Raw genomic sequence first — 15,626 nt, 5'->3', positions numbered from 1 at the left:
GAAAACATTACAAAGTGTTAAAATGGGCAAAACCAAACTCAGAGTTGAAGCTCTTTAAACTTTGGGGTGCTTGAAACCCAGATCTGGGACCATACTTTGCAGCTAAGGCCCATCTCTAAAATGTAAAGAAAATTAATTACCCTGAGCATCTTGAGATCTAGGCCAGATTCTGCTACTGATTACACTTAAGTAAATCTGGAGTAACTTCATCTGCAGAGAAGTTACTCTGAATTTGTGCCACTGTTAAAGCAGAATTTTGACCTCTGTGTGCCACTGTGTATGTACCAGTCACAACTTCTAAATGAGATGATGCCAATCTGGCCAAGTGACACTGACAAAAAGTTTATATGTACTCTTACTTGTGATGCAGTGACAAGGAATCTTTCGTTTAAAAAGAACCCAACTTGTTCCCCAGCCGAAATACAGTCCAAAAAGAAGTAGAAGGCAAACATCTGTGTTAGTCTGCTATCTTTGAACTGCAACACAGAATAAGCATAAGTGAATTTGGGCTCATTCCAGTAGTTCTTGCTAAAGCTTTGAACATCTGTATGATTTGAATTCATAAAATGTGAGAAGTTAAACTTTGCCCAGAGCACTGATGTATCTCCTTCCAAAGAGCGGCAGTAAATAAATATAATGATTTTGGAAGTAGAAAGAAGCAAACTAATTAATCTGCATTCCAAATTCTCTTCTTTATTCCTGGAATATCTGTCATATTTAATCCTTTTAATTTTACATGATATAGTATGCCGCAGTTTCTATAATCTCACACTGGTCATCACATATTGCAGATTGTTTCCAACTGAAGTACGTTGGGACTGGATAACCCAAGGGATTGGTAATCAAATAGGAACTTTCCACCTTTAGGTCAATACTTGGAATACGAGCTAGCTAAGTAATGACCAAATGTTGTTACCATCTGGTGGCAGTTTAGGGGCCTGTCTGAAATGAGCTGGTAATTTCAGTCCAGTTCCTACTAGACAGATAGCCACATCACAGTTTTACATTTGGTTCCCTTATTTTAGTCTCAGCATTCAGGCCAAAAAATGAATGAACAGAGAGATGAACTTCCCTCTCATCTTTAGAGATAGGTTGGTGGGGCAGTCTGAGGGAAGCCTACATTGCTCCAGTATTATCCATGATTCACCTGCACTGTAGAGGGAGATCTTCATTTTCTGGGGCTGTCAATATACCTTTTAATGGCACTAAATTTATTTAAATAATATGATTGTGTAACTGAATGGTGGCCTTAGAAGTGCTGTTAGAAGTTTTGGCTTGATAAAAACCAAATAGTACAATTTTTTTCCTATGTTTTTTTTTCCTCCCCTAGGAATAAACATATCTGTGGAGGTACTTTGGTAAAGGAAAACTGGGTTCTAACAGCAAGACAATGTTTCCCTTCTCGGTACAGTAGTTTGTAGATTTGCATTGTTGAAATGTATTTTCTTTCTTTTAAGCCTGTGGCACAATGCATCTTCCCTTTAAACCCTGCAGTCTTCTCTCTTGCTCTATCTTCAGTCCTTCTCTCTTGATAATGAATGTCTTTATGGAAACTTGCTATTCATTTATTATCATTATCATAGCTCCAAAAGAGCACTGGACATTTTACAGAAAGTATGAAGTACGACTGTCTCTTTCAAGTGTGATAATTAGACAATTGCCTCTTTATAAGATTTAATTTCATGCTACTGCTGGGAATTGGCTAGAGTATAATACAAACCTGGGCAAATCTCGGAAAGTTCAAAGGTTCAGTTCACTGAGAATCTAAAGTTTGGATATTATTAGGAAACAAAAACTACAGTTAGTGGCACATTTCATCCGTCCAAACCCTTAAAAGAATGGAAACAAGAAGTTAAGAGGAAAGACTTGTGTGGCAGAGTTTGAACCCATTGAGTCACTGCGGGGAGAGAGAGAACATGCGTGAGAATAATTTATAGGCTGATGGTTAGAGCATTACCTAGGATATGAGTGTCCCAGAATCAAGTTTCCCCCTTCCCCCTGTGACTAATTACTGATACAAAGTGCAACAGCTTCACCAGGAGAGACTGAAGGAGCTCTGTATCCAAATGTCACATAGCCCCGTGGTTAGAACTGGAGAAGTGATAGATCTCAGTTCAAATCTTTTCTCCCCCTCAGATGGAGGGAGACTTCAACTGGGAGCCTCCCAGGTCAGTATCCTTATGAGTTGGCTAAAGTTATGAGTAAGTTTCTCCTCTTTTCCCTCCCTCTCTTCCCTCGGGTAGAATTAGTGGGGGAAGCAAAAGTGGATGGGAATCTGGGAGGCAGTGACCATGAGTTGGTTGAGTTCAGGATCCTGACGCAGGGAAGAAAGGTAAGCAGCAGGATACGGACCCTGGACTTCAGGAAAGCAGACTTTGACTCCCTCAGGGAACTGATGGGTAGGATCCCCTGGGGGAATAACATGAGGGGCAAAGGAGTCCAGGAGAGCTGGCTGTATTTCAAGGAATCCCTGTTGAGGTTACAGGGACAAACCATCTCGATGAGTCGAAAGAATAGTAAATATGGCAGGCGACCAGCTTGGCTTAATGGTGAAATCCTAGCGGATCTTAAACATAAAAAAGAAGCTTACAAGAAGTGGAAGGTTGGACATATGACCAGGGAAGAGTATAAAAATATTGCTCGGGCATGTAGGAATGTTATCAGGAGGGCCAAATCGCACCTGGAGCTACAGCTAGCCAGAGATGTCAAGAGTAACAAGAAGGGTTTCTTCAGGTATGTTGGCAACAAGAAGAAAGCCAAGGAATGTGTGGGCCCCTTACTGAATGAGGGAGGCAACCTAGTGACAGAGGATGTGGAAAAAGCTAATGTACTCAATGCTTTTTTTGCCTCTGTTTTCACTAACAAGGTCAGCTCCCAGACTGCTGCGCTGGGCATCACAAAATGCGGAAGAGATGGCCAGCCCTCTGTGGAGATAGAGGCGGTTAGGGACTATTTAGAAAAGCTGGACGTGCACAAGTCCATGGGGCCGGACGAGTTGCATCCGAGAGTGCTGAAGGAATTGGCGGCTGAGATTGCAGAGCCACTGGCCATTATCTTTGAAAACTCGTGGCGAACCGGGGAAGTCCCGGATGACTGGAAAAAGGCTAATGTAGTGCCAATCTTTAAAAAAGGGAAGAAGGAAGATCCTGGGAACTACAGGCCAGTCAGCCTCACCTCAGTCCCTGGAAAAATCATGGAGCAGGTCCTCAAAGAATCAATCCTGAAGCGCTTCCATGAGAGGAAAGTGATCAGGAACAGCCAGCATGGATTCACCAAGGGAAGGTCATGTCTGACTAATCTAATCGCCTTTTATGATGAGATTACTGGTTCTGTGGATGAAGGGAAAGCAGTGGATGTATTGTTTCTTGACTTTAGCAAAGCTTTTGACACGGTCTCCCATAGTATTCTTGTCAGCAAGTTAAGGAAGTATGGGCTGGATGAATGCACTATAAGGTGGGTAGAAAGCTGGCTAGATTGTCGGGCTCAACGGGTAGTGATCAATGGCTCCATGTCTAGTTGGCAGCTGGTATCAAGTGGAGTGCCCCAAGGGTCGGTCCTGGGGCCGGTTTTATTCAATATCTTCATAAATGATCTGGAGGATGGTGTGGATTGCACTCTCAGCAAATTTGCGGATGATACTAAACTGGGAGGAGTGGTAGATATGCTGGAGGGGAGGGATAGGATACAGAAGGACCTAGACCAATTGGAAGATTGGGCCAAAAGGAATCTGATGAGGTTCAATAAGGATAAGTGCAGGGTCCTGCACTTAGGACGGAAGAACCCAATGCACAGCTACAGACTAGGGACCGAATGGCTAGGCAGCAGTTCTGCGGAAAAGGACCTAGGGGTGACAGTGGACGAGAAGCTGGATATGAGTCAGCAGTGTGCCCTTGTTGCCAAGAAGGCCAATGGCATTTTGGGATGTATAAGTAGGGGCATAGCGAGCAGATCGAGGGACGTGATCATTCCCCTCTATTCGACATTGGTGAGGCCTCATCTGGAGTACTGTGTCCAGTTTTGGGCCCCACACTTCAAGAAGGATGTGGATAAATTGGAGAGAGTCCAGCGAAGGGCAACAAAAATGATTAGGGGACTGGAACACATGAGTTATGAGGAGAGGCTGAGGGAGCTGGGATTGTTTAGCCTGCAGAAGAGAAGAATGAGGGGGGATTTGATAGCTGCTTTCAACTACCTGAAAGGGGGTTCCAAAGAGGATGGCTCTAGACTGTTCTCAATGGTAGCAGATGACAGAACGAGGAGTAATGGTCTCAAGTTGCAGTGGGGGAGGTTTAGATTGGATATTAGGAAAAACTTTTTCACTAAGAGGGTGGTGAAACACTGGAATGCGTTACCTAGGGAGGTGGTAGAATCTCCTTCCTTAGAGGTTTTTAAGGTCAGGCTTGACAAAGCCCTGGCTGGGATGATTTAACTGGGAATTGGTCCTGCTTTGAGCAGGGGGTTGGACTAGATGACCTTCTGGGCTCCCTTCCAACCCTGATATTCTATGATTCTATGATTCTATGATTCTTTCAGCAGCTTATTACAATGGCATAAGGTGCCTAACTCTAAGAGAGGATTCACAGATGAGAATTGCTAGCAGACATAGGTGCTTCCCTGCAGTCTGGACTTAAATGCCTATGTCTATGAGGTGGTGGGGCTTGACACTCACCATTGGTCAGCATCTCCCATTGGCTAGTTAAGCAGCTTCCTGTCTAGCATACTGGTTTCTGTGAATCAGTCTAAGGAGCCTATCTCTCCCCATTCATTGTATAGGAGCCAAAGTGCCTAACGCAGGCTTAGTGAATTGCAGTGATTTTCTAGACATCTAAAAGTTAGGTGCTGTGATGCTCAGCATTACACACCTGACTTCTTTTGTGCATCCAGGCCTTACTACTTAGCCATCATTGCTCCATAAGATGTGAATATTCACAAGAATTCTGAGAGATCATGAAATTTCTGGAGTTTTCTTATTCTGCCTTGGAAATACAAACAGAACAAACTTTCAGTTCATCCTCTTTAGGTCCTGGCTGAAATCAGTAAGTCCAGTTTCATTGTGCAAATGAAAACTAAATAATTTTTAAAAGTGTGACCTGTTGGGTCTTCCAAAGGATCAGTTTGAGTTTTGGATGCAAGTTTCTATTGGTTCTTATTTTATCCATATTGTTTTCCCCTCTCTATACACTGCTGAATTACTAACATGTTCTAATTTATTGACCTAGCATCTTCCAGTGTATAGACTAAGAGGCCTGCCATGAATATATGTGGAAATGAACTGCATATTTTTATCCTAATATAGAAGTGGAGAAAAGATGGGTAACCTGCTACAAGATCACTCCCACTTTTAAAAATAAAACTTCAGTAGTTCTTGTCTTAGATGTCACAATTTTAAAAACCAGTAAACAGATTCTCGTTCAAGCTGCAGTACTTGCAAAGTGAAACAATACAATCTTACAGTTGGTGGAATTGATATAAAATGTACAAAACCAAAAAAAAAAAAAAAGAGAGAGAGAGAGAGAGAATACGGGAATAGTGGAGATGGACGCTAACCAAAATGCCTTTGGATTTTGAAAAACTTTGGAACTGGATGTGAACTTTATGGCTTGCCTTTATTTCCAAACCAAAACCCTATATCTGAATGCAATGAAATTTTTGGAAAAGTTCTGATTTGACTTGGAAATGGCAGTGTGTGTCCATCTCTACCAAAGAGTGGCAGTTAATCTCTTTCAATATATATGTGAATGTTACCATACCAAAAAAGAATGTTTGTGTTGAGACTAGACCAAGTAATATGCCAATGTCTCATACTAAATTTGTCTTATTCAGGTACAAAGATTTGAAAGACTATGAAGCTTGGCTTGGAGTTCATAATATCAAAGGAAGAGAAGAGAAACATAAACAAGTTCTGAATATCTCCCAGTTGGTGTATGGACCTGAAGGGTCTGATCTGGTATTATTGAAACTTGCCAGGTTAGTTCTTAATATTGCTAACTCCAGGATCTCCAGTTGATGAGTGTTTTGCCTAAGAAAGTACTGTAGGCTCAGACCTAGATAGTAGCAATACGGATTATGTCCATATAGATTAAACTCACACTTACAGTTAGTCATAAAAAGGTAAAGTAAGCCTAGATCATGAAAAAATTCAAAAGAAACGTTTTCAGTTTGTTTGAAAGTTTTCATTTATTTTAAACAAAAATAATCCTTTTGGGAGGAGAAATAACAAAACCTTTACAATATTTAAGTTCTCCCACCCCACTGGAATGGGGTGTGTTAAAGTAATAGAGCAAAAGAATAGGATTTTCCCCATCCAAATAAAAAAAATGAAAAAAAAAAAAGAAAGAAAAAATTTCCCCCTTCAAAAAAGGAAAAATGTTGATGAAAACAAAACTGTGGATTTTTTTCTTTTTGGTGGTTGAAAATCCATTTTTCATTAAAAAACATTGACAAAAATGTTGACCAACTCTACTCACAGTGATATAATTTATAACTTTGTGATTAGTTGCTAATCATTGTTTTCTTGTTTTGGGGATTGGCTTAATATTCTTCACAGTATATGCCTGATTTTTCAGCCATCCTGAGTTTTTGCTGGTGCAAAGGATAGTAGTTAGATTATATTTGTACCAACAATTCATTGCTGGTGGAATTGACCTGTCATTCTTGTGTCTGGTACAAAGTCTCTATTTAGGGGTTATGCTGGTGTCTGCTAGCAGAACAGCTGAAAAGTGGTACCTGTGCACTTACTATGTACTAAAGAAGCAGCTTCTACACTGGTCCCATGAAGTCTGGCATAAAAGGCCACAGTTGGGATAACTAAGAGTAGGGTGACCAGATAGCAAGTGTAAAAAATCAGGATAGGGGAGTGGGGGTAATAGGAGCCTATATAAGACAAAGTCCTGAATATCGGAACTGTCCCTATAAAATCGGGACATCTAGTTTCCCTAACCAAGAGTGGGCTCACAGATCTATTTTTATGCTATCCAGTGGCCCCAATAACTGGTGTGGAACAGCAGCAACCAGAGAGGCTGGGGTGCGCATGTAGTTTGATTCTCAAGTTAATGAGCATTCCGTCAAAATGGAGCCCAGATTCTTGGACATGTGTTAAAAATGCACATTCACCTTGTGCACCAACAAAAACAAATGCCATTTCGGAAAAATCATGCCCTACATGTATCTTTCTTCCTGATAATCAGGCCTAGTTAAATAGAATGGCGTGTGGTTTTAATTTATAGAATAGAATAAACACTAGATTGTAAGTGAGCTCCTTTTGTACATATGACCCTTCATATGTACCGTCATATTATCATAAATGTTTATTCAAATTAAGGGTATTCCCTTTATGCCTACATTGTTTATCTTTGTACAGAAAACCCAAATTAAACAGAATAAAAGCTGCAACAGCACTACAGGAAAGCTGCTTGAGAAGTAACATCTGCAATTCAAAAAATATTTAAAAGGAACTCCCAGATTTTCATGAGAAGAAAAATAAAGCAGAATATTTGGCACAATTTTTAATTATTACTGTGATATATCATAGATCATATTGTTTTTTTAAAAAGCAGTTTAAAATGCTATATAAGATCCATCATATCTACTCTTTGTTTTCTCTTTGCAGAGCTGCAGTATTCAATAATTTTGTGGATCTAATCAGATTGCCCATTTCTGGATGTACCATTCCAGAGAGGACCACCTGCAGTGTTTACGGATGGGGACACACAGGATGTAAGATATTAGTTTTTAAAACTGAATGAAACAATATATGTTGACAGTCTGCTTAGTTCCCATTCCCAACATATTATAGGCAAGACTAGTAGCGCTAGCTAATATTGAAGTTCCCTAAAATGTCCCATTATAAGATCTTGTTTTCCATTGCTTATAACATTGCCAAACTTTAACTGTTTCAGATGAAATTTTCCCTGCTCGATGTCTTCATGAAGCTGAATATTATTGGAAAATTAAGCGAAAATGATTCAGCTGTGTCTGAGAATGAGGCTAGGGAAAAATGCATTATTTTGTGTATGTGAAAAACCTCTCACCTATGTCTGAGCTATTGAAGTCCTCGAATTGTGGTTTAAAGACTTCAAGGCTGGGCAAAGAGACCTGGATGGGAAGCCAGTGGGGATGGGGAACATCAGGAAGGTGGCTGGAGTCTTGGGATGCATGTGACAGAGGCAGATCTGATGAGGAGCCAGGAGGGAACTGGAATGGGCTGGGCAAGGAAACTGGGGGCCAAGAGCCTAGAGGGTTGGGCTGGGAACCAGGAATGGCTAGGCAAGGAGACTTGGACTGTAAGTGTGGGAAATCTAGGATAGGGACTAGAGATGGGGGGCACTAGGACTTGCTAGACAAGGAGGGAGAGCGAGCTCTGTGGGCTGCTACTTCCTCTTCCTCAAACAGATGAGTGGAATGTGAGCAGAGCCTGGTTTCTGCACTTCAACCCATACTGTGCTATCCAGAGTAGCTGAACAGTGAAGGGAGAGGAGGAATTTGTGCTTGTAAGGGCATGTCTATACTGCAGTTAGACACCCATGGCTGGCCCATACCAGCTGACTTGGGCTCATGGAGCTTGAGCTGCGGAGCTGTTTAATAGTGGTATAGATATTCAATTTCAGGCTTCAGCCTAAGCTCTGGGGCCCTCCCACCTTACAGGGTGCCAGAGCCTGGGCTCCAGCCAAAGCCTGAGCATCTACATTGCAATTAAACAGCCCATTAGGCCAAGCCCCACAAGCCCAAGTCAGCTGGCATGGGCCAGCGTAGACATACCCTAAGTCATAGTTCCTTCCCTATGCTGATCTGAGGGTGGCACAACTGCATATTGCCCTTTATTCAGGGCAAGACAAAAGGTGAAATCCTGGCTCTGTTGCAGTCAATGACATAACTCCCATTGATTTTTGTGGAGTCAGACTTGCACCCACAGTCTCAATCTTACCCTCAGTGATTTTTTTCCAGTCATACAGCAAATCATTGGTTGATTAGGGAATAAAAGCGAGAAATCCATATTCCAGTCTTTTGCTCTTACAAGTACAACACACATCTCCAGGTATTATAATCTAAAAATATTACACACACTCCAGACACACTTTCTTACCTGTCTTTTAGCTGTAACAATGTAAGAAATCTAAAACATGCATGTGTATTACTGGAGAGTTTGGGAGAATGTGCAGCTGATAAAGTGGTATATATCAGCATAAACGGTATTAGTACTTAGTGTTCATTTTCATTAAAATGTAATATAATTTGTGCACAATTGACTGTTGCTCTTGTTTTCAATGCTAGTGATTCACTTTGATGGCCTGCTCCGAGTAGCAAACCTATTTATTATGGGAAATGAGAAGTGCAACCAATATCTCAAAGGGAAGATGACTGTGAACGAGTCAGAAATCTGCGCTGGGGCTGAGGGCATTGGCACTGGACCGTGTGAGGTAAAATAGTAAGACAGAGTGCAAGAATCTACAAACATCTGCTCCGGGGTTGTTTTTTTCCTTTACCAGTAATACGTTCCTGGTGTTTGCCTAATTATTCTCTCTGCATTTAATTGGTAAGTGGAAAGAAACCATGGATACTATTTCCTTTCCATGCACATTGCAAACAAAGGTCTCTCTCTGGAAGACTCTTTTCTGCCACCCTGACTCACATTGGATAGTTTCTTATTCTTAGTTCCTCTGAAATCAATGGGACTATGACCCCGATCCAACAAAGCTCTTGAGCACATGCTAAGTTTACTCAGCATGATTAAATCACATGCTTTGGTGGACTGGGATCTGTTTGTGGAGTAAGTATATGCAGTCCGAAAAAGGTGGCAACATCACGCCCCCTGTGAGCAGCAGCAGCAATTTATCTGAATTGCCAGTAGGGTTGCAATCAGGTTAGCTGCTGAGCCAAGTCGGGGGTTGACCAAGAAATTAACAAAATAGGTCACCTCATTGTGATGTTGAAAGAGAGAGCTATGAACAGAGTGGAAGCCCTTAGAGTTCCAAGCTTCTCAGGGTAGATGTCTCACAATCTGTGCAACCACTACTGGGATTTAGAGTGTTTGCAGCTTTATGAAATAGATTAGATTCAGAATTTGGGGCAGTTTTAGTTGTTATATATACATCTGGGATATATTGGCATTCATCCTTGATTGTGGTGGGGATCTTACTGGGGAAAAAAGACACAGCAGATGGTAGCTCTGTTTCTAGATAGAAAAGTGGAGCTTTGTGAGAGAAGTTGGTATCTTTCAATTGCATCCTGAGCCAAAGCTCAGTTGAGTCAGGGAGTGTCTTTTCACTGACTTCATTTGGGTTTGAATCAGTCCCTTTGAGTGGGAATTGGTTAGGATGTAGAGGAAAAGGTACAAAATCCTCTTATTGTAGTGATGTATCATTTTTAGACTGACAGTCTGCCAGCCGAGATGATGGGTGGAGAAGGCAACAGTCACTAGTATGAGTACACATTTGGTTTAGATGGGTACAAGGAAATTTTAAGTAGTTCAATATAAATAAAACAATGGACTTTTTCCTACCCAAGGACAGCACCAAAACTTGCGGGAGGCAGGTCCTGTTTAGGTAGCGGCATGTTAATATGACTCCTCAGTGGGATCATTTTGTAATAACGAAGTATTTTCCTCAAAATTAAACATTTGGTTCATTATCAATTAGTTCTCAGGGTTCTAAGATATAAATGACACACCTGCATAGAAGTCCTCAGGAAATCCAGCTCTTCATTTTTTCATGTAAGAAGAAATGAAGCACATCAATATTAATTATGATTATAACTAGTGGATGGTTTCACTCTTCCTGTGTTCCTCTTGGAACAACATCTATCAGTATGGAACAAACAGAAAAACAGAGCTATCAGATTAAGGGAAATTAAGTCAGAATGGCAGGTGAAAGCCCAGCAGACAATAAATATTTCACTAGCAGGTTTGGTGATGCTATAATAGTACAGGCATAGTCTGTGAATTAGCCTGCAATCAGCAAGAACTAAGAAAACCAGCTGTATTTGGAAGAGGTCAATCACTGTTAATTCTGAAGTGATCTGGAGAGGATACAAGGATTGTTATCTTTTATGTTTTAAGGCAGTATTTCAAGATCTGATGCAAACACTTCTTAGTGCCCAGTCCTGCATTCCTTACTCACTGGCGTCAGTGAATGAAGACTGCACGATTTCATCGTTCATTAGCTAATCAAATCTTAAAGAATGTCATCGCTAACTAAGGGCTTGTCTACACGGTGCATTAGTGAGCAACAGATGGATATAAATTCTGGTTATGCTAGTGTGTTGCGCACTGGACTGTATGGACCCTGCAGAGGCACACTAAAAGTTCTATAGTACATGCTAACGTGATGCTGTTTACAATGGCTCTACATTAGCATGCACTGTGCCAGCAGGTTCCACCCAGGCCAGTTAGTGCGCGACATGCTAGTCCACACATGTAAAATTCCCATCATACATGTAGAGCTTGGATTGATGCATGTGTGTACCACCATTAAAAATAATGAGTTATGGGGTTCATTGAGGAGAGAAGAAGTCCTCTCCTTTTTATAGCTGTGGCTAATTCATTTCTGAATCATTCTTGGCGGTGGCCTTTGCCATCTGTGCAAACGCATGCAGCTCTACGCACCCAGGGGCCTTGCTGCCCAACATGTGACAGAGGGATAGCACTGCTGGCTCTCTCAGAACCCTTCTATGAATAGCCTGGCATTGCACCAGAGATTTTCCAACCACCTGTCCTGTTTGCTGGATGGCTTTTATGAATACTGTACATATTTTGCACTTGCCAGGTAGCTGAGAGAAAGAAGCAATATTGTTGGTATGTAGAAGTTTGGAAGAATTACAATCAGTATCTGGATGGGGTCTCTCTTGCCTGGCTCTTTGCATAGAGGCCTGACAAAACCTAGGGCCAACCCTGCTGTTCGTTGATATAGGCCCTGTTTGTGATGCTCTGCATAAATGAAGATATCATACTACTCCTTAGATAGTCTTACTGAAGGTTCCTAGAGTAGGGTGCTACCCAATAGCTCACAGAAAACAAGGGGGAACTGTGTCTTTTAGCTGTTCACAAATTAATGTTCTTTATTTCTCTTTTCCTAGAGGGATTATGGTGGCCCCTTGGTCTGTGAACAAAACAGGATGAAAATAATAGTGGGTGTTATCGTTCCTGGCCGTGGATGTGCCATTCCAAATCGTCCTGGGATTTTTGTCAGAGTGGCATATTACTCCAAGTGGATACGCAAAATCTTGTTGACGTACAAATCTGAGTTATAGCTGAATATTTCACACAAAACCACCAATTCCATTCACATGAAGATCTCAGAGAGCATGAAATTAATGTGTAATGTAAAGATCCATGATTTTTTAAAAAAAACTACTTGATAGTCAAGTTTCCTGATCATTTATGGGTGTTTTCTGAAGATTTTGTCTATCAGTGTTGTTTTATAGATGTTGAAGTGAGCTACAGTATCTGCAAGTATGGTGACATATCTCCTGAAGATACTTGAATGGGTAAACAAAATTGCAAAGATACTATTGCTGAATGCAGAAGTGTTTTGTGGAAATAGCTCATGTGGCCTCTTTCGGCTCCTTCTTCAGATCAGCTTGTCCATGAGATACAAAGAAAGCTTGTTTTCTTTAACACCCCTTACTCTTGCTATGTACCATATACACTCTCTGTTTGTGGCAAAAGTTCTACGGAGAGCTGTGTGCATTGATGAAGAACAGCGTATATGGACCTAATTCTCTTCCCCCATATGCAGAATTTAAATATGTTAAAAATAATCTCTTTATTTGCTCATTTCATTGTGGGCCCAATTCTGCAAGCCCTCCATGAGCAGAGCTCTCACTGAAGTCAATGGGAGCTCCTTTTACATAGGATTTATAGGATCTGGCTCTGTACTTCTGTCCTAAGGGATATTACAATATACCCTATGGATAAGGGACAAGACAGAGAAACGGGTTGATGAGCAACTTATCAATCTTTTTTTAATCGTCCCAGGGTACATCTACTCTGCAGCTGGAGGTGTAGTTCACTGCTCAGGTAGATGTACACAAATCTATACATGCTAGATTTGATTGAGCTAGCATGTTAAAAATAGTAGTGTAGCTGTGGTGGTTCTGGCAATGGCATGGGCTAACTTCCTGAGTACTTATCTAGAGTCACTGGTGGGATTGCAATCAGGCGGCTAGCCCATGCAGCTGCCCATGCTGCCGTGGCTACCCTGCTATTTTTAGTGTGCTAGCTCAATCAAATCTGGAAACTGCACCTCCAGCTGCAGTGTAGATGAACCCTCATATTTAAAAATCACGCCTAAACGTGTATTTCATAGGATCCCAGGAATGTATCCTGATTAGCTAATGACAGACCATTTTTACTATTAAAATTAATTGCATTGAAATAGAGACTTTAGTGCCAGATTTCTCAGTAACTCAAGGGAATAACTCTGGATTTACAGCAGGGTAAGTAAGAGTAGAATCTGATCATGAGCTGATAGAATCAACAGGGAAAAAAAAGAATACTGTTGTCATTAATGCATTTAAAACCAAATTGTGCCCTCAGGTATGCCTGAGGGCATTGGAAATTGCATACTCAGTCTGAAGGCATAATTTCAGCCCTTCGTATGTAACAAACAGAACCACTGAAACAACAAATATTTCAAATCAAATGGAATACATCTTTTGATTTCAGTAACATTAAATATGTTTTATTTATAGGTGTTTTATTATCTTAGAGAAAAACCTAAACATGTGGTTAAACAATACATCTCTCGTATAACTCCTTTGAAGCCAATAGAATTATTGCAGAGATTAATCTGGCCTGTTGTAAAGTATGCAACATGTCACTAATAGTGCAATTGCTTGTGTTACATGTCTACTTGCACACCTAGGGCCATAATTTTCCATACTGAAGATGGAGCAAGAGAACAAATAGTCAACATCTATGAGGCTTCCTTGTGCTCCTTTAGAACATGTATTGTGTAGCTGAAAGTACTAAACAATTAGCAAATGGCAATATTTTATGTTAGATGGCACTAATTACCATGTACCTGCTGGAAAAAAATGATACACTATATAATCCCATTGTACTTACTACTGTACATTAAATTGCATAAGGAACTTCATTGTTACTTTATTCATGAACTATGTAAATGCATATGTTTCAGATAGCAGACTGTAAAATATGTACCATATCTAACTACATAGCCCCTAAACTGACATCACTGTGTAAAAGTAAAGAACATTTCACCTTAATTACATGTAAGTGACATAGGGCTGAATCCTGCCTTGGTAAAAATAACTATGCAGGGAGCTGCCTTGGGAGGCTGTGAAGGTGCTGATTCCCCAAACTGTCCCTCATCAGCAAAGCATTTCGACTTTAATGGGACTTAGCTATATAGTTAAATACTTGGCTGAATAGTACCCAAAACAATCTACTGGCACAAAGCAAGAGGTCTTGCAGCAAGCAGATAAATAGGCATGTTTCTGAAAATCCTTCCTTGTGTGAGTAGTCCCACTGACCAAAATGGGACTACTCACATGAGTGGGACTACTCACATGAGTAGGACTACTCACAAGGGCTTCTAGGTTCTGGCTCATCACTTGTATGCCTGGATGTTAGCTGGGTGTACCTCCCACTTGGTCTGCTAGTGAAGGGGATTAGGCTTCATACTCTCCCTCTGGCTCCTCTTGTTTTCCAGCGCAGTCGAGGGCAGGATTTAGCCTGTAGCACTTACAAGAAATTGTTGCCATTTATGTAAAGTGTATATTCTCATTAAATATGTGCTGACTATATCTTAACAAAAAGGATTAACTTTTAAGGAGAGATGAGGAACTCCAAGTGAGTTTTTATTTTGTGCCATTGAGAAGAGCGTGGATAAAGTATACAATGACATATTTACTTTTCCTATTGTAAGACTTGTTATGTGCTCACTGTATTATATTTGCAGGCATTTTGTTATGTCTACCAACAAAATAAAATAAATTGGATCCTAAAGTATTTTAGTTATAATCTTCTGCTGTGCAGAGGACAATATGATTATATATATATATATATATATATATATATATATATATATATATATATATATATATGATAAATATACTGTTTTTTTGTTAGACAATGTGTAAGGATTTTTACCTGTTTGTTCTGGGCAGCATCTCAGTAAAATGAGTTGTGCAGAGTCAATGCTCTAGAACTTAATGTATTTGTAAGCACTTGCTTATAAGGTACATGCGCTCTCTCTCAGTATGGAGGGAATTTGACACTCTGAAAAGCAAGGAAAGAGAAGAATAATGACATGATAATTAATTTGTACTTCATTTATTCCTGTGAATATTTCTTGTTGGTACCAATGGTACTGTACCAGGCAAATGTTATAGCTACAGCATTCTCCTTCAAAAGGACACTGTTAAGGGACTTTTTTAATTGTTTTAACAATATTTTTTAAAACAACTAGGGGACTGATCCAGTGCTCACTGAAGTAACAGGAAAGCCTCTTACTGACTTAAATGGGCATTTGCCTGGGCTCTGTGGATGCAGTTCTGGCCAGGGCCATATTTAAGAGAAAAATTGGGTGGTAGTGGTATAAAGGGTATGAAACAAGTAATTAGGAAAAAACCTCAGTCACTGACATTGTCTTAACCCAAATTCAGCC

The 15,626-nt window shown here is 40.5% G+C and overlaps 1 protein-coding gene across 2 annotated transcripts in view; it reads left to right on the top strand.

The window, feature by feature from the left end:
* HGF (hepatocyte growth factor) overlaps positions 1 to 14,953 on the top strand; it is an 85,503-nt gene extending 70,550 nt beyond the window's left edge. For both annotated transcript variants that reach the window (XM_084613216.1, XM_084613215.1), the window contains exons 14-18: positions 1,331 to 1,405; positions 5,824 to 5,967; positions 7,610 to 7,716; positions 9,271 to 9,416; positions 12,070 to 14,953. In XM_084613216.1, coding sequence (XP_084469342.1) covers positions 1,331 to 1,405; positions 5,824 to 5,967; positions 7,610 to 7,716; positions 9,271 to 9,416; positions 12,070 to 12,243 — 646 coding nt within the window. In that variant the 3' untranslated portion in view covers positions 12,244 to 14,953. The remainder of the gene's footprint in view (positions 1 to 1,330; positions 1,406 to 5,823; positions 5,968 to 7,609; positions 7,717 to 9,270; positions 9,417 to 12,069) is intronic.
* Positions 14,954 to 15,626: the final 673 nt, after the last annotated feature.

Source organism: Lepidochelys olivacea (genome assembly GCF_965140295.1).
Source record: "Lepidochelys olivacea isolate rLepOli2 genome assembly, chromosome: 1".
Lineage (NCBI taxonomy): Eukaryota > Metazoa > Chordata > Testudines > Cheloniidae > Lepidochelys > Lepidochelys olivacea.
Note: the sequence above shows the minus strand (reverse complement) of the source record. Positions and strands in the feature narration are given on the sequence as shown.